This window comes from Chelonia mydas, chromosome 12, assembly GCF_015237465.2.
Source record: "Chelonia mydas isolate rCheMyd1 chromosome 12, rCheMyd1.pri.v2, whole genome shotgun sequence".
NCBI classification, from domain to species: domain Eukaryota; kingdom Metazoa; phylum Chordata; order Testudines; family Cheloniidae; genus Chelonia; species Chelonia mydas.
In genome coordinates, this window is record NC_051252.2 from 9,618,665 (window position 1) to 9,643,725 (window position 25,061).

General features: G+C 50.3%; 1 protein-coding gene across 1 annotated transcript; it reads right to left on the bottom strand.

The window, feature by feature from the left end:
* Nucleotides 1-20,506: 20,506 nt before the first annotated feature.
* Nucleotides 20,507-23,633, bottom strand: TMEM30B (transmembrane protein 30B). The gene has a single exon (XM_027829490.3). The coding sequence runs from the start codon at nucleotides 23,569-23,571 to the stop codon at nucleotides 22,507-22,509; it is 1,065 nt and encodes a 354-aa protein (XP_027685291.1). The 5' UTR covers nucleotides 23,572-23,633; the 3' UTR covers nucleotides 20,507-22,506.
* Nucleotides 23,634-25,061: the final 1,428 nt, after the last annotated feature.

The window sequence follows — 25,061 nt, forward strand, 5'->3', positions numbered from 1 at the left end:
GGTTAAACCCTTTTTCTTCCCAACTTCCCCCTTACTTCAGATGATCATGGTTTTATTAAGGAGATACATTCACGGCACTCCCAGACTAATCAGGATGATACGCAATAGTCTCTCCAACATCCCAACCTGCTTATGATCGGTCTCCTTCCTAGGTCTCTGAACTGTCTTTAGAAAATAATGTTTTCCCACTTCCCCTTAAGTATTCTTTGAGCTCGAAGAGGAAGATCTCTTCAATGCCAAGCATCTTGGGTAGGCCCCGCTTGGCGGGGCTTGGGCCAGCCTGAGTGGCAGGGGTTGAGCAAAAGGCAACGCCAGGCAGTGTCTCATTTTCAGGTTAGGGAAATATGGTCACCCTACCGTACGTGAAATAAGTTGGTGGGTTTCAGGGCAGGGTCCAATAGACAGGCATCCATATCCAAGAACCCTCTCTCAGTTCCCAAGGATTTAAAAAAACAAAACAAAATTATGGACGTAACATTACGTTTGCAAACCACTGCTCTGCTTGTATGTTCTATCCCTTTTGCCTATTCTTTGTCTGTCATCTATTTCGATTTTAAACTTTTTGTGGCAGGGTCTCTCCCATTCTGTTTGCACAGTGCCTAGCACAACAGGGCCCCTCTCTCAGTTGGCACTACCGTGATAAATAAGAATAAAAACCTGTATCTGCTACAGGCACCAATATGTACCTCTGACAGTCTCAGCAGAGAAATTAAGGACTGAATGGTTCATGGAGACAATTATTCTCTCTATACAAGACGAGGTGCCACAACAACAGTGTTGTTTAGGTATAGCAGCATGATAGTGTTGGGAAACTTGCACTGTGCTTGCTCATGCTGTGACTATTCTATGCACAGAGTACTTCAGTTTTCAGAACTGTCAATCCAGCACCAAACCCCTAAAATATAGTTAAAATAAATGGCAGTTTGTCCTTATCTCAACTCTGTAAGAAAGTCTCCTCCAGCACCAGAAATCATAAGTATCAGTAAACGTACAACTTAATACTTAGGTAAGTGCACTGACTTTTTAAAACACTGCAAGATACTGCATAGGTTCTTTCCCATCATTTAGTGTGTCATTCCCTCTAACGGATACATGTGGTGAGATAGGATCACTACATCTTCCTGGAATGTCAAGGAGAATCTAATCTTAAAACATCTTTACTTGTCCTTGAGATGGTAAAGGATGCTACTCAATATTTTCATTAATGACTTGGATAACGGAGTGGCAAGTACAGTAAAACCTGCCAAGAATGACCATTCATGGGAATTAATATAAGTGATTGCTTGTAAGAGGTGGTCTCTCTTCAAAAGTTTTTACTCCAGAGAGGGGTGATGTTCCATGGCCTCTGCAAGTAGATGGTCTCTCTTCAGAGGTGGTCTCTAAGGCAGATTTTTCTGTACACATAAAATTTGCAAATGACACCAAGCTGGGAGGAGCTTCAAGCACTTTGGAGGAGAAGATCAGAATTCAAAACAGCCTTAACAAATTCATCTAAATTCAACAAAGACAAGTGCAAAATACTTCACTTAGGAAGGAAAAATCAAATGTACAACTACAAAATGGGGAATAACTGGCTAGGTGGTAGTACTGCTCAAAAGGATCTGGGGGTTATAGTAGATCACAAATTGAATGGGTCAACAATGTGATGCAGTTGCACAAAAAGCTAATATTCTGGGATGAATTAACAAGAGTGTACTATGTAAGACACAGGAGGTAGTTCTCCTGCTCTACTTGGCACTGGTAAGGCCTCAGTTGGAGCACTGTGTCCAATTCTGGGTGCTACACTTTAGGAAAGACATGGAAAAATTTGGAGAACGTCCAGAGGAGAGCAACAAAAATGATAAAAAGTTTAGAAAACCTGACCTATGATGAAAGATTTAAAAAACTGGGAATGCTTAGTCTTGAGAAAAGACAACAAAGGGGGAACCTGATATCTTCAAATACGTTAAGGGCTGTTATAATGACGATGGTGTTGTCTATGCCCACTGAAGGTAGGACAAGTGGTAAGGGGCTTAATGTGTAGCAAGGGAGATATAAGTTAGATATAAGGAAAAACTTTCTAATTGCAGGGGTAGTTAAGCTCTGGAATAGGCTTCCCAGGGAGGCTGTGGAATGCCCATCATTGGAGGTTTTTAAGAACACTTCGGAAAAACAACACCTGTCAGGGATGGTCTAGGTTTATTTGGTCCTGCCTCAGCACAGACCACTGGACTTGATGACATCTTGAGGTCCTTTCAGCCCTACAATTCTGATAGTTTCATTCACTGTATGACAGACACTTTCACTACACTCACTCTGCCAGCACTTGGAGAGTTTAGTTTCTACAATCACACATACAAACATTTATTGACTATTATTGAGCAGATGTAGCTAATGTGTTATGTTTGGTGAACCCTTGGGAAACTTCTTGCACAGGAAGATCCTTCTCCAGCTATCAAGTCACCAAAGAGGCTGGCAGACAGGTTTCTTAGTCAGAGTTCATATAAAGTATTTTCTGGGTACCATTCTCAGGCTACATCCTATCCTTTTCATCACAGTGGTGAACCCAGATGGAGTGACCAGAATTTTCCTGCACAACACTAATGCATCCTTCTTCACAGCATATTACAGCCCTATGTCTTCTAGCCTATGAACGACGTAGTTGCATTTCTCTATTTAATGGATCCCAATCCCATCTACTAGAACTAGTGTGTAGAAGCTTTTTTCCATCTGACTGCTGCCACTTCCCCACTGGGCCTCTACTTGCTGACAGTGTTTTTATAAATAGATTGAGAAAATTTCCCTTGGCAGATTACCTCTAGAAATTAAAATTTGCATAACTTGTGAAACATTTACTTAGCTTATACTCTCTCCCTTATTCAGAGAGACTCTGTTCATGGTCTGTTGTAAGCTGCTATTTCTGGCTCAAGCATCACTGAAGAGGAAGGAAAACAAAATTACCCAAAACATTTTGGATTTTTTTCTGTCAAGAGAATCCTATTGTGCAATGGAAAGGTGCACCTACAATTCATTGACATAGACCCTAATCAGGAGAGTGTCCGAATTTTAGAATAAAATGCAAACAAAAATTGCTAATACCAAGAAGTACAGTGTTAGAAATTCAGGACAGGATCCTGAGAAAAACCTAATAACCTGACTATGAGAGATAGACTACTCATTTTGCCCAATTTAAACATGCAGATTCTGGAGCAAATTAATCCCTGGTGAAATTCCAGTGGAGCTATACCACAGATGCATTTGGCTCTAGCAGTTTAAAAGTTTGACTAATACTAGAGTTTGTATTCCACTCAGGAAAAACTGAATAAGAAGAGCAAAGAAAAAAGAAAAAATTCTAATGGAAAAATATGTATAGTCAATATGGAGAAGCCTGCCTACAGGAAACTCAGATTTTGACGTCTAGATTTCAGAGGAGGCTCCTCTTTCCTTAATCCATAAAAGAAAAAGGTGGAATCAACCTGAAGTGGGATGTGCTGGGGGAAAATGAAAAGTGGCTTTTGATTGCAAAGGAAAAAAAGGGTTAAAAAAAACCCTCAAATTAGTTTTGCAAACTCTGAGAGCCCAAAATATGGTTTGAGATGTTCACTCATCCCTACTGAGATTATACATGTCCCACATCTAGTCATCTAGTTATGCCTTTTACTATAGTCGGCATGTTTGAATGCAGTTTCTGCACTACCCATGCTACCACTATAATTGAATTAGTGGACCCAGTTATAACACAGTTTTGACTTGTAGCCTAGATGGAACCTACTAGGGTCCCTGTAAAACCAGTCTACGCTTTTAACACAACTACAGGAGCTGAATTATGGAACCACCATATTTTAACTGTCTCATCTTATGTTGTTATAGTCAGAGCACAGACAGTTGTAAGTGCTCTCTCCTAGCAAGGAAGAAAATGAGATTAAAGAGTTTCTCTAGAGAGCTGTAACTTCACACAGCCTCTCCCCATTCTCAGCAATGGATTATAGATATGTTTAAACTTTGGTTAACAAATCAAGACAAATTGTTTGTTTACTATAGTCAGGGCTGGTAGCATTGCCTATCGTTAAGGTTTCCTGGTACTTCCTTTTATAAGTTCTTATTTTCAGTTGCTTATAAGCTTCAACCATTTGGGCTGGAATTTTCCATACCAACCATCCGCTTCAGGCTGAATTGTTTGGGGGTGGGCAGAAATCCGCCAAAATCATTCAGCTATGTCTGAAAATGAGGGTAGGGAAAATTATGTTTTGACCGTGTTTAAATATTCTGGTGACTTTCTTTTCAAAGTTATAGCACCCCCATGCTTTGGAGAATGGCCTTAAAATTATCAGGAGGGTGGGGGGTAGCTTTTGTGTCAGGGATGTGCCATTAGCCATCCCTGTGAAAATCTGCTCAAAATTTGGCCAGGTTATAAGCCTTTGAAACACCAATGGCAATTCTCAAACTCATTAGAGACTTCTTAGATTTTAGCAGTGTGACAAAAGTTCCTGCTCTACCTTGGTGGGTCTTGCGCTTATTGGCGGATTTGCTCGCCTTGGAGCTTCACGGCAGCCCTCAGCTTGGCTGTTTTTCTGAACCCACAGTCCAGGTCAACTCCTCCTGTGTCTGACCAGGAGTTGGGAGGTTTGGAGGGAACCCGGGCCCGCCCTCTACTCCGGGTTCCAGCCCACGGCCCTGTGGAATGCAGCTGTCTAGAGTGCCTCCTGGAACAGCTGTGCGACAGCTACAACTCCCTGGGCTACTTCCCCATGGCCTCCCCCCAACACCTTCTTTATCCTCACCATAGGACCTTCCTCCTAGTGTCTGATAATGTTTGTACACCTCAGTCCTCCAACAGTATGCTTTCTCACTCTCAGCTCCTAGTGCCTCTTGCTCCCAGCTCCTCACACACACACACACACATCACAAACTGAAGTGAGCCCTGATTAGTCTGCCTTAATTGATTCTAGCAGCTTCTTGATTGGCTGCAGGTGTTCTAATCAGCCTGTCTTAATTGTCTCCAGAAGGTTCCTGATTGTTCTAGAACCTTCCCTGTTACCTTACCCAGGGAAAAGGGACCTACTTAGCCTGCTCTCCTGCTGCTGCCCTCTGGCCTGGGCTTTCCTTGCTCTTTGCCCCTGTATTTGGCTTCCCCCCTGACCGGGCCAGACGCTCTCCCCCCTTTCTTTTCTTTTTGTTGTTTTTTTTTCTTTCTCTGCTATTGCTAGAGTGCTGGCTGGCTGCCGGCCTGCTGTTAGCCACCTCCCACCCGCCCGCCCTCGGACGCTGCTGCCGCTCCAGCTGAAACCCCCCCCCCCCCGAGAGAGGGGGGACCTGCCGGCCCGCTTCCCCGGACGGGGGGAGTGGAAGGATGCATCCCCCAGACCCAGCCGCTTGCTGTTTGTCTGCGGACCCATCTCCGGCTGAGAGAATTTCTTATCATCCGCTCCGGCATCCCTGGAATGCGAAAAAGAAAGCCCGGAACAGACAGAGAAACAGCCGTCTACTGGAGGAACACCGCCCAGGGAATCTACAAATTGCCGTGGAGGGGGCCCAAGACTGAGTAACTTTCGAACTGTGCTCTCGTGTGGGGGGAGGCCTTGACTGTGTTTGTAGGGACACAGGGGGTGTGGCACGGAACTGCCCCCTGATCCATCTGTGTCCTCCCAACCCCAACACTACTATCCTCATCACTGCCCCCTCCATCGTCAATGCTGGCTGTTTAACATCTGCCTCTGGACTTAGCAGCTTGCCCTGATTCCACCGTGTGGGCCAGAAGCACCAGCCAACCAAACAGGACTCTCTGGACAAGCATACTGTGGTTCATGTGCCCTCCCCCGAAACTGCCCATCCCACAGCCTGTCCCTTTTTACCTGACCCCAACTCCTGTTAACCACCTGCCACCGCCCCCGCTGGGGCATCGGCAATGGAGGGCACCCGGGTGACCTCAGCCGCTGCCATGCCCATCACCTCCCCAGACTCTAGGGAAGCCCCCCCAGCCGGCGGGAAAGGCCGGGGCAAGAAGAAGGGGAAGGGCCCCGCTAAAACCACCAGGCCCTCCGTGGCAGGGGCCACCCCCACTGCTGCGGCCCCGCCACCGACCACGGCGTCCCTCCCCGCTGCTCCCTCCACTGGCTCTGTGGGTGTCCCTCCCTCACCCCCCAGGACGTATGCCCGGGCGGCGGCAGCCCCCCCGCCTGCCGCCTCGTCATCTCTTCCGCCCACCGCCTCTGCCACCATCAACAGCAGCCGGGGCCCCTTCCCCACCATGACAAGGAAGCACGGTGTCTGATGCCTCCTGGTGCCTGCCTCGCCCCATGTGGAGACCTATGTGCGGGCGTTGGCGAGGGTGGTGGGGCCCTCGGCCATTGTGGCAGCCTCCAAAACGTATGGGAAGGTTGTCTTCTTCTTAGCATCGGAGGCTGCCACCCAGGAGGTGGTGGACAGGGGCCTGGCGGTGGGGGGGGGTGTTTGTCCGCCTAGAGCCACTGGAGGACCTGGGCGTCCGCCTGGTCCTGACCTCTGTCCCTCCTTTTCTCCCCAATGCTGCCCTGTTACCCGCCCTTTCCACCCTGGGGAAACCTGTTTCTGTCATCAGCCCTCTCCCGTTGGGCTGCAAGGACCCCTCCGTCACATCTTTTCCTTCCACCGGCAAGTGCAGCTTCTACTGCCGGTGGCGGCGCATGATGGAGAGGCGCTTGAGGGGTCCTTCCTAGTCCCCCACCAGGGGGCCCGTTACCGGGTGTATTTCTCCACAGGGGAAGCCCGGTGCTACCTCTGCTGGGCGTCAGGGCATGTCCGGAGGGACTGCCCCTTAGCCCGGCAAGGAGGGGCACCTGGGATCCCCGAGACCAAGCAGAACATCGGCCCCGTCATTGCCGACGCCCCTGGCCACCTGATACCCGAACCCGCCCCCCTTCCTCTTCGGACCACCACTTCTCCCCTACAACGCCCAGACGAGCGGGAGAGCCCCGCCCTCGCTGCTGACAATCTGGCGGGGCCTATGGAGGAGGGTGTGGCAGGGATACCACCAAGCATGGGAGAGAGCCTGCCCCAGAGAGAATCCTCCCTCCCTTATGCCACCCCACCGTCCCCCCTGCAAGTCCCTGAGCCATCGCCTTTACCCCCTGATACGACCCCTGCTAACCAGCCCCCAGATGATGCCATGGAGGGCTGGGCCGTAGTCCAGGGGAAGCGAGGCAAGCGGAAGGCTCGAGCTCCACCTCATCTACCCGGGTGGAGGCTCCCCGGAAGACCAAGAAGGGGGGCACCGATGCCGAACCTTCTGCTTTGCCCACGAGTGCGTCCCATCCACCGGTGTCAGCCGGGAAAGACGTGGTAGCACCGGAAGGTAGTGTCTCCCCTCCACGGGAGACCCTCCCCTCCGAGACCCTCGAGGAAGCCCCTTCTGTCCTGACACTACCCGAAGCCCCCGTGAACCCCGAGGCAACCGTCATGGTGGTGCCAGCGGGGAGAACCCCAGGGCGACGGAAAGTGTCCTCTCCTCCATGTTCCAGGAGATCAAGGCCCTAGATCTGACCCCGGTCGCCCAGGGGGAGGACGACCTTTTGCCAGCAAACCTGGATTTAGGAGACCTCACTCCATCCCTGTTTTCCCCATGCTCCTTCCCCCTAACTGCTGCTTCTGCCCCCACCTCCGAGGAGCCCCTGGACTCCTCCATCAACCCGGCTGCTGATGGCACCCTGCTGACAACCACCGAGCCTGCTCAGGTGACAGCCGGTGGCCGGGACACGAGCCACCAGGGGCGCCCCCCGTTGGTGCGGAGCAATCGATTTCCTTCCCGGGCGGTGGCCCAACAGAAGATAATCCACCTCCTGATGCTGTGGCCGCTAAATCCACCATAGAGCCCGCGCCCGGTATCACTGAGAGCTCCCTCCCCACCCCCTTAACCCTTGAGCCTGATTGGGAGGCGCCACCATCCAGCTGCTTGCCTCCCAAAACCCAGAACCTCGCCTCTTCCCCTGCCCCTACCCCTATCCAGTCTACCTTCTGCGATGTTATCGCCGCCCCCGGGGCTGTCTCCTTCCCTTTTCCAACCGATGACCCCCAGGGAGCGGCCTTTGCATTCTCCTGCCCCGACCCATTAGGGGCTGTTATTTTCCCTCCACCGCCCCCTATCGCCCCAGGGCTTGAGGCAGGCCTAGAAGCTCCAGCCCATCAGGCACCCCGTCAGGGGTCCGTACCCTGCTTGCCCGTTTTAGTGGGCTACAGGGCTGCACCAAGGGCCCCACCGGGGAACAACCAGGAAACCGTAACCCCACCCCCCCTTGAGCTGCGAGGAGAGCTGCGGAAATTTTTAGAGGATGTCAGTGGCTCCCGCAACAAGGTACAGCTTGCTCTCCAGCAATGGGGGGATTTTTTTCAAATCCTCCGGGCCACAAGGGCCCTCATGGGGGAAAGTAAAGGGATGGGGAAGCAGGATGCCGCGGCCTACTGGCGGGTCCACGTCTTCCATGACCAATTACTCACCTACGGGATGGGTCAAGGACTGTTGCACGGCCCGCTGGGGGATGCGAGCATCCCTGCCAGTGAGGATCCCCCCCCGGCCCTTCCCATGACACCTCTCACCATCGCAACGTTGAACACCCGGGGCTGTAGGATGGCTCTCTGCAGGTCCCAGGTGCTCTCCTTCCTTCAAGAGGGAGGGTACTCTGTGATTTTCCTGCAGGAGACCCATACGGATCTGACGGCCAAAGATAGTTGGTGGCTGGAGTTGGGGGACAGGGTCTACTTTAGCCATTCCACGATTCGGCAGGCTGGAGTGGTGACCCTGATCTCCCCTGACCTACGGCCCGAGGTGCTAGGGGTCGCCAAGGCCATGCAGGGTCGCCTGCTGCATCTCCAGGCCCATATAGAGGGGCTCGTGGTTAACCTTATTAACGTCTATGCCCCGACCTCGGGCCCGGAGCGGCTGCAATTCTATCAGCAGGCGTCCGCCTTCCTCGGCACCTTAGATTCTCACGAGTGCCTGGTCCTGGGAGGGGATTTTAATACCACCCTCGAGGAGCGAGACCGCTCGGGGACTGAGCAGTGCCTGGCCGCCGCAGACACCCTCCGGGAGATAGTTGAACATCACTCCCTAGTGGACATCTGGTGTGACCACCACCCGGATGACACTTCCACGTTCACCTTTGTCCGGGTGGAAGCCCATCGGTCGAGCCACTCCCGGCTGGACCACATTTATTTATCATGCTTCCATCTCTCATGAGCTCACTCCTCCAGCATTCAGCTGGCCCCATTTTCTGACTATCACCTAGCCACCGTGACAGCCTCCCTCTGTGCAGAGAGGCCAAGGCCGGCCTATTGGCATCTTAACAACAGCCTGTTGGAGGATGAGGGCTTCGTGACGTCCTTCCAGGAATTCTGGCTGGCCTGGCGAGGGCAGCGGTGTGCCTTTCCCTTGGCGCAGTGATGGTGGGACCTGGGGAAGGTGCGCGCCCGGCTTTTCTGCCGCGACTACACCTGGGGCACCAGCCGACAGAGAAATGGGGCGATAGAGCAGTTGGAACGGGAGGTCTTAGAGCTGGAGAGGCGTCTGGCTGCCAGCCCCGAAGACCCGCTCCTCTGCGGAGCATGCCGGGAGAAGCAGGAGGAGCTCCGGGCCCTCGAGGACCATCGGGCCCGGGGCGCCTTTGTTCGATCCCGCATCCGCCTCCTTCGGGAGATGGATCGCAGATCCCGCTTCTTCTATGCCCTGGAGAAAACGAGGGGGGCCAAGAAACACGTCACCTGCCTCCTGGTAGAAGACGGCACCCCCTCACGGAACCGGCGGAGATGTGCAGGAGGGCCCAAGCCTTCTACGCAAGTCTTTTCTCCCCAGATCCGACTGACCCTAGCGCTTGCAGAGTGCTTTGGGAGGAGCTCCCTATGGTCAGTGCGAGCGACTGAGACCGGCTAGACTTGCCTCTCACTCAGGCCAAGTTCTCGGAAGCCCTCCGTCGTATGCCCACTAATAAGTCTCCAGGCATGGACGGGCTGACCGTGGAGTTCTACCGCGTGTTTTGGGACATCCTCGGCACAGACCTAGTCACCGTCTGGTCTCTGCAGAGCGGGGTCCTCCCTCTTTCATGCAGGCGAGCTGTGCTCACCTTATTGCCGAAGAAAGGGGACCTCCGCGATTTACGAAATTGGCGTCCCATCTCGCTCCTCAGCACAAACTACAAAATCGTAGTGAAAGCAATCTTGCTGCGGCTAGGGTCTGTGCTGGCGGACGTGATCCACCCAGACCAGACCTACACCGTCCCGGACCGCAGTATCTTTGATAACCTATTTATGGTTCGGGACCTTTTGGAACTCGGGCATAGAGACGGTCTGTCGTTCACCCTCCTGTCCCTAGATCAGGAGAAGGCGTTCGATAGGGTGGACCACGGGTACCTCCTGAGCACTCTGCAGGCGTTTGGCTTCGGACCCCTGTTTGTGGGTTTTCTCCGGGTGCTGTACGCTTCTGCAGAGTGTCTGGTTAAGCTCAACTGGACCCTGACCGAACCGGTCAGCTTCGGACGAGGAGTACAGCAGGGGTGCCCCCTCTCGGGCCAGCTGTATGCTCTGGCGATCGAGCCCTTCCTCTGTCTCCTCCGCAGGAAGTTGACAGGGTTGGTGCTGCAGGAGCCGGAGCTGCAGCTGGTCCTGTCGGCGTACGCCGATGACGTGCTCCTCCTGATCCAGGACCCCGGCGACTTGGCGCGGGTGGAGGCTTGCCAGGCCATCTATTCGGCAGCCTCCTCTGCCCGGGTCAACTGGGTCAAGAGCTCTGGCTTGGCGGTAGGAGACTGGTGGCAGGTGAGCTCCCTCCCACCCGCGCTTCAGACCATCCCATGGAGCGCAGGTCCGCTGCTCTACCTCGGTGTTTACCTTTCTGCCACGCATCCCTCTCTGCTGGAAAACTGGGAAAATTTAGAGGGCGGGGTGATAGAGTGGCTCCGGAAATGGACGGGACTACTCCGATGTCTCTCCCTCCGAGGGAGAGCGCTGGTGCTTAATCAACTAGTCCTGTCCATACTCTGGTACTGGCTCAACACCCTGGTCCCGGCCCCGGGTTTCCTGACCAACCTCTGGACATCGATTCTGGGGTTCTTTTGGTCAGGAACGCACTGGGCCCCTGTAGGGGTTCTTCATCTGCCCCTGAAGGAAGGAGGACAGGGCCTGAAGTGTCTACACACTCAGGTCCGTGTCTTCCGCCTCCAGGCCCTACAGAGGCTCCTATATGGTGCAGGCAGTTCGGCGTGGAGCACACTGGCGCACGCCATCCTGCGCTGCATCCGAGGGCTCCGATATGACAGGCAGCTCTTTTATCTCCATCCGGGAGGTCTTCCGCGAGACCTCTCAGGGCTGCCGGTCTTCTACCAGGACCTCCTCCGGACTTGGAAACTGTTTTTAATGACCAGGTCCGTGGCGGCCACCGAGGGGGTAGATCTCCTCGCGGAGCCCCTGCTACACAACCCCCAGCTCCATGTGCAGGTGGCAGAGTCCCACTCGGTGCGCCAAAGCTTGATCCTGGCAGAAGTCATGAGAGTCGGAGACCTCCTGGACTACAACCGGGGAGACTGACTGGATCCCCTGACGCTCGCCTGGCGCATGGGGCTCTCCAGACCTTGCACCCCCGGAGCGTACTTCAGGAGGCGAAGGCTGCTTTGCCGCCCGCTGCTCGAGCTTACCTCGACCGGGTCCTGCTTGGGGGCACGCCCCGCCCACCCTCTACCCCAGGCCCACCGGATCTTTTAATTGGACCCCTGCCCTGCAGACCCAATCGACCCCCTCACCCCTTCACTGCAAGCCGGCTGCATGCACTGCAGCTGGTACACTTCCAAACAGCGCCAAGGAAACATCTATACACGCTCGTGCTCCACACCCTTCACGCCCTCACCCTAGTGTCCCACCCCGACACAAAGTGGCGAGACCTTCTACCACCTTTGGAGGGTGAGCAGCCCTGGTGGGCCAGCCTATATTCCACCTTGGTTCCGAGGCCCATCAGGGACATCAGTTGGCGGCTCCTTCATGGAGCTGTGAGCACGGGCACGTACTTGGCGCGGTTCACCCCCGTCCCAGATACTTGTCCCTTTTGTGGTGTGAGGGAAACCCTGGCGCACGTATATTTGGAATGCGCCAGGCTGCAGCCCCTGTTCCAGCTCCTCACAAATTTCCTATTACGTTTTTGGTTGCATTTTTCCCCTCACCTTTTTATTTATGCACTCCCCATCTGTGGCCTCACAAAGTCGCGGGATCTCCTAGTTAACCTCCTCCTGGCCCTGGCTAAAACGGCCATCTACAAAACCAGAGAGAGGAGGCTGGCCGATGGAGTTTCCTGTGACTGTGGGGCTGTTTTCCAATCCTCGGTCCGTTCACGTATCCAGGTGGAGTTCCTCTGGGCGGCGTCCACCGCCTCCCTTGATGCTTTTGAGGAGCAGTGGGTGCTGTCCGAGGTTCTCTGCTTGGTGTCCCCGTCCGGGTCCCTTTGTCTGACCCTTTGATTGGGGGAGAGAGTAAGGGACCCCAGCCCCAGCCATTGCGGACACCACCACCTTAGAGGGGTCCTTTCACACGTGGGTGCACGTGCCCCCCCCCGATTGTCCACCCCACAGCCTGCCCCTCTTGTTGGGTGCTTTCAGAGGAGGGAATTGGTGGTGACACTCGGGCGTGGCGCCAGGTAACTCAAGGGGGTAGAAGACCACGAGAGTCGATGAAGCCCCCTCGCTCTGGGCCACCAGGTAACTCGGAAGGGTGGAAGACCACGAGAGTCGAGGAAGCCCCCCGCTCTGGGCCCAGGCAAGCTTGAACACTTGCCTCCCCTGAAGCTAATGAGAAAACAATTGTGATTGGTTGCTTTGTTACACATTGCATATGCTGCTGTTTTTACTTCATAAGTGTGTTATGCAAATAAAAACATCTTTTGCTTCAAAAAAAAAATTACTCTTCTGTAGCCAGCTGGCCCGACCCTGTCAGAGTGGCTAAATTCCGAAGTCCCCATATGCACTGGGATACTCCAGCCCAGGACCAAGCAGGACTTTCCCTGCAATTGCAGGTTTGGGCTGCTACAAGCCATGATGGGTGTAGGTCCAGGCACTGGAATAGACAGCAGGGAGCTCTCAGTGACCCCCTTGATTAGCCCAGGCAACATGAAGAAGGAAGCTATCTGATTCAAATGCATAAGGGGTGAGGACAGTATAAGCCTAAATCTCAGTTTTAGGCTCCGCTGTGATCCACAAAACTCTGCAGAATCACAGAGGCATGTAAACTAATTCAGCGCCTAAATTTTCAGTGTAAAAGTTCCCTCAGCCCCTAAGTTTCTGCCTCTAGGTATATGTACTGCTGCCTCACTCTGAATGTCCAAGTGCCTCTCTCTCATCTAAGCCCCAGAGCAATCCAAGAAGCAGGGAAGACAGGCATTCACCTGAGCCAGGAGGTGTGAGAAGAGGCTGCACACTGCCTTGGTTCTCATTCAAAATCTGGCTGGACGAGGTAGTGCCCACTTTATAATGTTCATCACAGTGGTTAGCACACTCACTTGGGAGGTGGAGACCCAGGCTCAATTCCCCCCATCTCTGCCAGAGGGGGAGAAAGGATTTGAACTAGGGTCTCTCACTTTGTAGGGGGTGTGTGTGCTCTAACCACTGGATATTCTGACATGGGTCTCCCTCAATCTCTCATGTTGAAACTGTTCCAATGGATAAACAATTAGAGTCATTAAGCCAACAAGGGAAAATGTGATAATGACTGTAGCCTGGTGGGTAGGGAACCAATTGGAGAGGTGGGTGACCCAGGCTCCAAGTCCCCCTGCTCCAATTACTCTTCTGGTTGTAGATTTCTAAACAGAGATCGGTGTCTCCCTGCAGCCTGGACTTAGGCATTTACCTCTGTGAGAGGGGCAGGAATTTGGACACTCCCCTCTCATCAGCATCTCCCACTGCCTATGTTAGGCGGCTCCCAGCATAGCGTGCTGGCTTTTGTGGATCACATTCAAGGGTGCATGTTTCTCCCCATTCATTGTACAAGGAGCTTAAGAGCCTAACTGAGGCTTTGTGCACCACGCTGTTGTTCCTGTGATTTTTCTAGGTGCCTAAAAATTAGGCATTGCAAAACTCAGCATCACAGCATCTGAATTCCTTTATTAATCTGAGCCAAGGAGCCTGGAAGGAAGGGGAGAAGACGAACTGGAAGCTGGGGGTTGAAGACTGATGTAGGAGCCAGAAGGTGGGGGAAAGATGGAGGTCCAAAGAGAAGGCATTTGGTAGGCAGGGAGACTGGAACAAGGAGCCGGGAGGGGAGAATGAGGATCCTGAGATTAGATAAGGAACCCAGTAAGGTAGATTGGGATGGTGAGCCAGTGGGGACAGAGAATTGGGACAGTAGGCAGGGATATTATTGGAGGCCAGGGTTGGGGGGAGGGCAGGCGGAGAGAAAGAGATTGGATGAGAAGCCAGAAGGGGAAACTGCGGCTGCGACTAGAACTTGCTGGCCTAAGCCAAAACACCTAATGATTGGAGGCTGAGAGTTTATTGAAGGAATGCGGTAACAACTAATTGCAAAACAACAGCATTCATTTATTTTCATCTCAATATGCTAAAGTTCAGCCACTTCTCCTGAGACGTCTCACCTGTCCGTTACCTGCTGAATCACACATTGATTATCATCAGCTGAATTCATTTTAATATGAAAAAGCTGAAATCCCAGTGGACACTTCTATCATGCCCAGGGGATTGCAGAGATCTTTGTCTCAGCGATATGCACAGGCAGCCTTAATTCAGGCATTTCCTGACTTTTGAAGGCTTGACCTTGCAACCTAAAAGCTCTTTTAATTTAGTTTGTGTGTGTAATTTTAAAGTAGATAGTCACAAATAATCAGTAGAAAAAATACATGAGAGAAACAGGCAAAGTAAATGAAAACCTGCTATTAGACCCAACCTTATATTAAAGGCTGAGTAAGATTACAGAACACATTTGGCTTTCTTTGTTTTAAAGACACTGCTATTGGAGGATATGGGTGTGTACACACCAGATGCAATTGTGGAACTCCCCGCCTCCTTCTATTTACAGAAAGGGCCAGTCGGACCAGTCTCACCACATATCCCTGGGGTAAAGATCTTTGCAGGAAAATAGATTAGTCACCCAACCATTAGAATTGTCCAGTAGGATTACTATTTTATATTAAAATGTCTTCAGCAGCTGCTTGTCAATGTGTGATTGAGCAGCTGTGGCTGAACTTCAGCATAGTCAGGTGATAGTAAAAATTTGTTTGTGTTATTTTGTAATTGATTGTTACAGCATTAGTTCAATTAACTGGCAGTTTTACTCTTTGTGCTCAGATACCGCTTATCTCCCAAAACAACTCAGCATAACCATAGGTCTGATCAATATTCTTATCAGAAGGTTTGATATTCTGAGAAGGGACAAAACAGCAACCCCTGAAAATATTCTAGCACCTGGCTTGGTAGGCAACATCCTTGAGTTTCAGTATTTTCATTAACATACCACCTTTGAGACAAAAATCACAGAACATTTTGCAAACCGCGATTCAGCCTCACAGCATTCCTGTGAAGTAGGAAAGGGATATATCCAGATCACTTTACCCGGTTACTAAAATGCTAGAGTGAAATGCAGCAGTGGTTAAACAGTTCAGAATGTGGCATAACAGCTGAGGACAGGAAATGAAGAATGATAATATATTCCACTAAAACGAATTACTCAATATTGGCATTTGGCCATGAGGATCACCCATGGAATGTTCAATAGTCACAAGTGGTGTAGACCTCATTTATAAGAAGTTACACATCTTTTGGATGAGATGTAACTCTAGCCAAGAGTTACAGATTGGGGGAATTGCACGTAGTTCAAACATATCTTCCCAAATATATTCTGACATTCTATTTCGACAGCAACTACCCTGATTCATGGCTGTTGTTATTACGTTGACACTTTTTCCTTCTACTAACATCTGAATAGATTCATCTCCTCTTTAATGAGGAACACAGTTTTAGCACTAAGACACTTACTGCATGATCCTGCTATAGCTATGGTCATTTACTATAATTTTTTATCCTGGAAGATTTAAAAAAAATGTTTTTAAAAGACATTTGAGTGGGTATGTTATCTTAAATTAAGTGGAGATGTAGCTGTCCTGAATGGGTTTCCTGGCAGGGCTAAAGGGAGAGAATTATTTTAATAGTCACCTCAAGAAGCTATGAACAATGAAAATGCTTCCCCAGTTGTGGATGCTGAAATGACCATTGAGCCATCCAATACACCTTTTATACACCTATTCTGATGCTCTAGGTGAGCTCCAGTGTCTTCAAAGGACATCTACCAGGGATACGTTGATTAAAACATTAATATTCTTCTGTCCTTTCAAACAAATATGATACTGATCATTAATGGACAGTCTTGCCTCTTCCTGACAGGAAACAAAACAGGTTTTAGGTCCAGGCAACAGCCCATTTTAAGTAGAGTTTTATTTTTCCTCCATTTTACTTCAAAATGACATCACTCCACGGTGAAACTGTGTTGATACAAGCTCACGTACCTGTGCATACTTACAAGGTAACATTAACACCAGTTGCGTGATTGCATTTATGCATCATGGACCTTAACCAAAAAGCCATTGGACTCAATGCAAAGTTTTTTGAGCTTCTGATTAGGCCCTCACTTTGCATATGCACGTCCAATAGCATCTTAAGGAAGCTGGGGGAAAGTGTGTGTGTGGGGGGAATATTGTACAACATGTGTGCAGGAAGGCAAGAGTGGCCAGAGTACTTCAAGGCTTTGAAGGGGAAAAATGAGCCTGAACTTGATGGAAGAGGAGAGGAGTCGTCAGTGACAGGATTTGAAGAGCATGGTGCAGTCAGATGCAGGGACAGAAAGATGCTCTTAGAAGCAGTATTCTGACTAGACTGGAGGGGAGAGGCCGCAAAGGAGGATCCAATAACTGAGGCAAGAGAAGCAAGGCTGCTGGCAGTAGAGAGGAGGAAGGATTTGAGGGATTTCATTGAGGATGTCACAAGGCTTGCCAAGAAGGTGTATATGAGTATGTGGGAGGAATGGGGGAAAGGTAGCGGAAGTGAAAGAAGTTGGGAAAGGAGTGTGGTGGGGTAGAAAGATAAATTCAGTTTTAAACATGTTGATCTTGAGGTTGCATTAATATTGTAGCTTGGACATCTCAAAGGCAGGACGAGATAACAGATTGTACAGGAAGCATGTGAGGAGGTTCAGATTACCAGGTATAGTTCAGGAATCCTCTATGGGCTTTGAGGTCTGAACATCTCAACCTTAATTCTGATTAATCTCAGCAACATTTAATAATTAATTACTTTGTTTGGAGGTTCCTCCACACATACACCTCTCTCCCTCTATTTTTAAAATTAGTAGCATCAATGCATTTTTCTTTGCTATTAGTTTTTAAATGTTACACAGATGGGTCAAAACCAAGCCTCAAAATATCAGAGTATAACAAGACTCCACACTTCCTCTCTTGGTGAACTCATTTGGGAATCACTGTACCCTCCATTAACATTGACTTAACTAAGAAGTACGATCAATTTGATAAAGCTATAAACTCCCCTCACCCCTAGTACTTGAACCATAATAGTCAATTATAGTAATTGATATTTTCATACCAAGCCTTAATATAGATACCAGTGAAAGAGCCAGTGCATGTTCCCAGCCAGTGACTACTAGCATTATAGGAGGAAGGCTTGACGTCCTGGTTAATGGCTAGAGTTAATTGAAACAGAAAAGAGGCTCTCAGAGCACCAGCCAAGTAGGAGGGGGAGCAGGTGTTGGGAGTGCTGCTCTCCCTCTGATATTAGCAAAGGAGGAGATGTGCTCCTTGCTGCTCCCCCTTACTTTAACCCCTGTTCCTGGCATAACATAATCCTTTGTGACACTGGCATGCTTCTGCTATAAAAGAAACCAGAAGGAACTCTTTTGTAGGAGTTGCAGTGACATCTGTTCTGAAGAAGTCTGTCACAAAACCAGTAGTAATTCAACAGAGGAAACCAAGGTATTTCACCACAGTGAAATGAGATACCATTGACCTTTTCCACCTATTTGTTGAAGTTTCCATTGCAAAAGCAGGGGAGACTGATCCTATCAAAGGGAGAGAAACCTATATTCAGAGCGTTTTATTAAGAGTTAATACACACCCAAGTCTATACAGTGCAGTACTCGGAAAGTTTGAGTGTGCCTGTATCAATTTTCCCCACTACTCCTCCTCAAATGCATTCTTTACAACTTCTAAAGTCAAACACACTCTTCACCATAGTAAAGGTCACAACAACTAGTTTTAACCCCCAAAATGTAATTGTTTAAAAACTGTGATCGGGAGTATTTTCATCACTCAACTGAAATATCCCTCTGCAAGTTTATGACCTGGAGTTAAACAAAGAGCATTGTGTTAATTCATAAAACCTAGAAAGGATATTGACTCAGAAAACAACTATAAAGCACAAGTCAAATTTATGAGCCTAGTTACACTCTCCAAACCCTGAAGTAGAAAAAGAATAAACAGGATAGCTAGATTTTCAGATTTTATAGTATTGCAAGTGAAAGGAGTTATTTTGACAGTGGACCCTTTGAAGTGAACTTCAAAATAAAGTTGAGTTGATCCCAGATGACATGTGTTGAATTATCCCACGAAACAGAATTAACATTTTAGTGCAGAATTTAAAATGACAGAAAGAAAATCTTCTCGTTCTAATGGAGGACTTTAAAACACTCCAAATAAAATTTGTTTTGAATTTTAGTTAAGATCTTTCAAAAACAAAAACCCACCAACCTATTGCTGTGCTGAAAATCCAATCCCAATCTGTGTTATCAGCACAAATTTGGGATTAACACAACTGTCACTGGAACACTGTAGTTCATTTTCTAAAAAGATCAGTTCAGTTTTAAAACCCAGATTACCTTTTTTGCACTTGCAAAGTAAAATGTGGGCACAATTTTGCAACTGTAATTACTTAATATTCTGGGGCAATCAGGTAGATAGATAACTAACAAACCATTCCTGCAGTTACTTTTCCTCATAAAATTACAGGTACAAGAAATAAGGCTACTAAATTTCAAACAGAATACCAATAAGAACCAAAGCTCACCCAGACTGTGTACCGCTTTGAAAGGCTTTGTCTTCCTGATTTACCAGTATGAGAGGCTTTGTAAGTGAATTAAAAATTGTTGTCATTACTACAGAAGAAAAGCCTTATGGGATTCCAAGATAAATGTTAAGCATTGTTTAATTGTCCTTTTATTGTGCATCATAAATGTTCATTATAAGCTTTGATCTAAACCGCCACCCAGTGAAACTGTCGCAAGTATTCTTTACAAGTTCACCTGCTGGCTGTCATATAGAATAAGTAATCCTGGTGTTCTATTTTTAAGAAATTGGGACCTTGACTGCCCCCAAGCACTCTGAATATAATTACGGACAGTCTCCCCATAAACTCCTTTTAACTTAAAAAAGTTTACAAAGTCAATGTGGTTCTTTCTAGAAGGTAATTCAATATTCATTCATATTGTCAAACTCTTAACTATGCCTTCAATGGGGGAAATGAGCTATTTACCTGATTTCCCTATTAATAAAGTTATCAAAATGGACTGCAGGGAGAGGAGAAAGGAGGGTCACCTGCAGTTCCTTTAGACTAGAAAGGATCCATCAGGTGGTAATGGGAAATAAAAGTATTTCTTTATTCTCTCTGCTATTAAAATGCTGGGAAAGATATATAATATAGGAGTAAAAACTACACACACTTTAGTGAGGAAGTCTTCTATACAGAGGAAACAAAATATGGACAAGTAACAGTTACTGAAAATTATGCAGACTTGCCTCTCATAAGTCAGCGAGATTCTGATTCTCCTCTAATTTATGTTGGTTACATCAGAGTAGAACTCCATGGATTCAGTGGAGTTATGCACACCAGGGTAAGTGAAAGAAGCATTATGCCTCCAGTCTACAATGAAGTCTTCCTCCATTTCATCTGCATGCATAATCTAGTCACCACCTCTCAAGGCAGGTTTGCTCAACTGGCCTGCACTTTGTGAATGTTTTTGGAAGGCATGTGGTCTACAGCAGGTTTAGGTAGTTGAGTTCTTTCCACAAAAAGCCCTACACTATCCCTACTGAAGTTGAGCTTGCCCTTTCCACTCAGAGTTGGCTTCCAGAAGATCCACATCAGTTATTAAGCTAAAGAGATACCAGCAGAACCAGCAGCGTTACCAGTTTGCGGGGTGATGCTCCCATTTCACAATCCAGACAGCTAGCATTCCTAACAGTAAGAATGAAGTTACGTATATTCGCATCCTACAGACTACTTCCCAGATGAATCAGACTGCAGGGCAAATATATTTTTCAAACAGAATAGTTAGCAAGAATAATGTTAACAACAATATAAAGGACAAGGTTTGCCCTCATTTACACCTTTGCAACCTCAGTGGTATTTGCATGGGTGGAACAGAGCTGAATTTGGTCCACAGGCCAAACACTGCTATTATATTTGTTCGTATGAAGGCCTTTTCTTGCACTTACAGCATTCCACAGAGCCAGTTCCACTGTGAACTTGAAAAAAAAGTTCATTTAATATGCGAAGTCATTTCTTAGACAGACAATTACTCGTGTACTTCAAAGCATTTTCAAAGAACTAAAAGCAATTTGGTTAAGTCTTTACATAACTTTTCAAGTTTCAACTGACATGTAGTTCACAGCACTGGTATAAAAGACACTGCTTCTGAAGTCATAATAAGCCTGCATTTATAATTCAGTTTGAAGAAACTTTTCTGCAGTAAGAATCACCCAACTTAAAAAATTAAAAAGAGGTTCCACACTTGCCCAAAGACTTCAAATATACATAGATGTGACAAGGGGAGCAGTTACATTGTGAATTAGAGATCATCTACATGCCACAGACATTCAGACATCTAATACGGAACCCTAATCAGGGCTAACCAGAGTACCTCTCATAAGCAACCACTATCAAGTGATGGTTCCCAAGGTACCGTCACTTTAACTCCTTGTCAACTCAACTCTTTAAGAGGGGAAAAAAACCCGCAAAGGACAGAAACAAAATATATAAATATAAAATATCAAGAAAATACATATTTGAGAACCCAGACTAGTCTCCTAGCTGGGGTCACTGTTTTTGAACACATGATTGGGTATGTTTTGGTTGAAAATATTATGAAGTTATTTATTTTAGATAAGCAAGTTGGATGACCAATTTTCATTGCCATATAAGTGTTTCTTGTCTCAAAGTTATTTAATGCCATTCTTAGTAATATCTTTTAGAAAAAGACCATATGGACGAGGTAAGATCCTTCTACCCTTTTCAATGGAAGATAAATCTATAGCAGAGAAAGAAAGGAGCCTTTTGCCATAAGTGAAATTAAGTGGACTCCACCACCACTAGTCAATTTTGTTCAGAAGATGCTTATAGGTAAAGTCACTCTGCATCTACCAGCAAGACCTCAAGAGAGAGGAAGGAAAGAGGGAAGAGAAATAGTTTTGGATCACTGTTACCACTTACCCAGCTGGTATCTCACAAGATAGTCTCTCACTAAGAATTAATATCAAGCTTAAAGTTTATCCTTTTGGACAGCTCCAGTTCAATTTTTTCCATTTCACTAAGGACTAGTATACATTCCTACTCTTCAAAAATTTAAAGAAAAAAAGTATTTTTAAAATTAAAACAGTTGACAATTGGATTATCAACCACCAGCAGAGTGATGCTTCTTTATGGGAGCGTTTTACACCTTGGGCTCAAGCAATATGGTAGCGCTCATCACTCTGAAAACGGTCTCTTGCTGATCTTTGGTCTTTCTAAGATACTGCCAAATGTCCCTTTTACTACTTTAAAGAAAAAGGCACCAATAACTTAGGCCTCAAATACAGGTCCTGTAAAAATCCTGTCAGACCTAATGGAAATGTTAAGATTATTAAACGATATGATTAGATTTTAAAGACAATCCACTGTAAAGTTTGCAATCCAAACAGCAGGTCATTGTGCTAATGCATGGTAACCTGAATATGCAGTTGACTAGAATCTATAAATAAACAGACTAGCAAGCTTCACTTTCATTGGTAGAAAAAGGTTAGAAAAACAGAAGTTAAACCCAGACAGAGGAAAAGAGTGTAGGATGAAAAACAGGTTGAAATTCTTCCACTCCTAAAAAGAAAAAAGTCTATGGTGTCATTAGAAACATTGGTAATTGTGTTAGGCAAAAAGAAAATCTGACAGTGATCCTTTAGGTGCACAGATATACACCAAGTGATGCTCTTATCACTCAGTCTGAATAAGTTGGAGCTGTAGAGTTTTAACCAGGTTTGAACTTTCCCGTAGTTTTGTGGCAAGGAGAAGGAGGTTTCATTCAGCCCATTACAGACACGGAAGGCCCAATTCTGCTCCCACTTACAGTGGTGAGAGTTGACAGTAAACCCACTGAGATGAGAATTATAACAGTGAAAGAGAAGGATGAGGCCTGGATGCTAGCAGAAAAGTTTGGATCTGAAGCACAACTTCCTCCAAAGTTTGGGGGCATTTGGACTCCATCTCTCTATTCTACATCCATCTGGTTTTGTTGCTGGAACTTGATATGCACAGCCAGCATGACAAAGCCAGTGAGGATGCAGGCGGAGCCAAAGACCAGGTAGACAATGCCCAGGAAGGGGTTCTTGCCCCCCATCCAGGAAACAGTGCTGAAGATGACCTTCTTGGTGCCCTGGAAGGAGAGGACAGGGTAGTTGTAGGTGATGTTGAGGCAGTAGGTGCCCTGGGGCAGGCCAGAGGAGAAGTTGCCCTCACGCACGCGGCGGTAGAGCTTGCGGAAGGTAGGCAGGGCAGCGATGCGCATCCACACGATGAAGTCCTCGTTGATGAAGCCGGTGTTGTTGGGGTTGGAGTCCAGCAGGTAGGCAGCTTGGGGCCAGTTGGGGGGCTTGGCTGTGCCCTTGAAGGTGGCCTCCAGGGTGCCATTGACGAGGGCGGGGTTGCTGAACTTGATGTTGGAGTCGGTCCACCAGGAGATGCCTCGGTTGTCCAGGGGCACGCGGTGGAAGGTGCCGTTGGCCAGGTGGTAGAGGGCGAAGGTGTCGTTGAAGCGGCTGTTGGCGATGGCCCCGCAGGGGGCGATGGGGACGCCCCGGGGGTCCGTTTGGAAGGGGCTGCACTCCGTGGCGGGGCTCCGGAGCCCCGCGGCGTCCCCGCTGAGCTGCCGGTCGTCGCGGGAGACGCTGTAGCGCCGGTGGTTCTGGTAGTAGTTGGAGAGCTGGTAGTAGAGGCACACGGGCCCCGGGAAGCGCTCGGGCAGCTCGAAGCGCAGCGAGCAGGTGCAGGCCCCGGCCCCGGCCGCCCGGCTGGCGTTGGCGCAGCGGGAGCAGCTGTGGCCGCTGCCCGGCGCCCCGGTGTAGTCGAGCTCCAGCTCGCGGATGCTGCCCGAGGAGAAGTGCAGCCCCAGCCCCAGCGCCAGGCAGGCCAGGCCCACGCAGAAGAAGAGCGGCAGCGCGGTGCCCGCCGACAGCAGCGGCTGCCAGGCCGGCAGGCGCTGCTGCGTGAAGGCCGTGTTGTCCGGCTTGTTGCGGCCGGCCGGCTCCGCGCAGGGCGAGGCGGCGGCGGCGGCCATGGTGCCCGGGCTCCGCTGAGGCGCACCTCCGGCCCGGCCCGCCGAAGAGCCGGCCCGCCCCGCCTGCGCCGGCCAGGTGAGGGGCGGTGCCGCCGGCCCGCCATCCGGCCCCGCCCGGGCCAGGGCTCCCCGACACCACCTTCCCCACCCTGTCCCTGGCCTCGCCGGCTGCCCCCCACCCGGCCGGGCCCCAGCCGGCAGCCCCGGGAGAGAGCCCCGCTCCCTGTCATTGCCCCCCGCCCCGCCAGGCAGGGCCCCCGCCGACAGCCCCGGGAGAGAGCCCCGCTGCCTGTCATTGCCCCCCCCCCCCCCCGCCAGGCAGGGCCCCCGCCGACAGCCCCGGGAGAGAGCCCCGCTCCCTGTTATTGCCCCCCCCCCCCCCGCCAGGCAGGGCCCCCGCCGGCAGCCCCGGGAGAGAGCCCCGCTCCCTGTTATTGCCCCCCCCCGCCAGGCAGGGCCCCCGCCGACAGCCCCGGGAGAGAGCCCCGCTCCCTGTTATTGCCCCCCCCCCCCCCCGCCAGGCAGGGCCCCCGCCGGCAGCCCCGGGAGAGAGCCCCGCTCCCTGTTATTGCCCCCCCCCCGCCAGGCAGGGCCCCCGCCGACAGCCCCGGGAGAGAGCCCCGCTCCCTGTTATTGCCCCCCCCCCCCCCCCGCCAGGCAGGGCCCCCGCCGGCAGCCCCGGGAGAGAGCCCCCCTCCCTGTCATTGCCCCCCGCCCCGCCAGGCAGGGCCCCCGCCGACAGCCCCGGGAGAGAGCCCCGCTCCCTGTTATTGCCCCCCCCCGCCAGGCAGGGCCCCCGCCGGCACCCCCGGGAGAGAGCCCCGCTCCCTGTTATTCCCCCCCCCCCCGCCAGGCAGGGCCCCCGCCGGCAGCCCCCGGAGAGAGCCCCGCTCCCTGTCATTGCCCCCCCCCCCCGCCAGGCAGGGCCCCTGCCGACAGCCCCGGGAGAGAGCCCCGCTCCCTGTCATTGCCCCCCCGCCAGGCAGGGCCCCAGGCAGTCCTGATCTCCAGCACTGCCCCTTAGGTCGGGCCCCATACAACCCTAGAGAGAGCCTCGTTCCTTGTCATTGCCCCACACCACCAGGCAGGGTCCCATAGCCCAGGGAGAGCCCTGCATAGCCGCCCCCTGCCCCATTCCCAGGCAGGGTCCAGGATAGTCCAGGGGAGAGCTTGGCTCTTTGACAGTGTCCCCAGGGCATGGTCCCATAGAGCCCAGGGAGAGCCTGGCATAGCCACCCCCTGCCCTATTCCCAGCCAGGGTCCAGGGGAGAGCTTGGCTTTTTGACAGCGTCCCCCGGGCATGGTCCCCTAGAACCCAGAGAGAGCCCGGATCTCTGGTATCATTCCCCTGAGCAGGGTACCATACAGCCTGGGGAGAGCTCTCTGGCCTAGCCCCCATCCCCCCAGGCAGGGTCCGGGAAGAGCTAAGCTCTTCAACAGTGCCCCCCAGGCAGGGTCCCATACAGCCCAGGGAGAGCCCGGCTCTCTGG

Excerpts from the sequence above, each read along its gene's own strand:
- TMEM30B (XM_027829490.3), bottom strand. The coding sequence starts at position 23,571 with ATGGCCGCCGCCGCCGCCTCGCCCTGCGCGGAGCCGGCCGGCCGCAAC.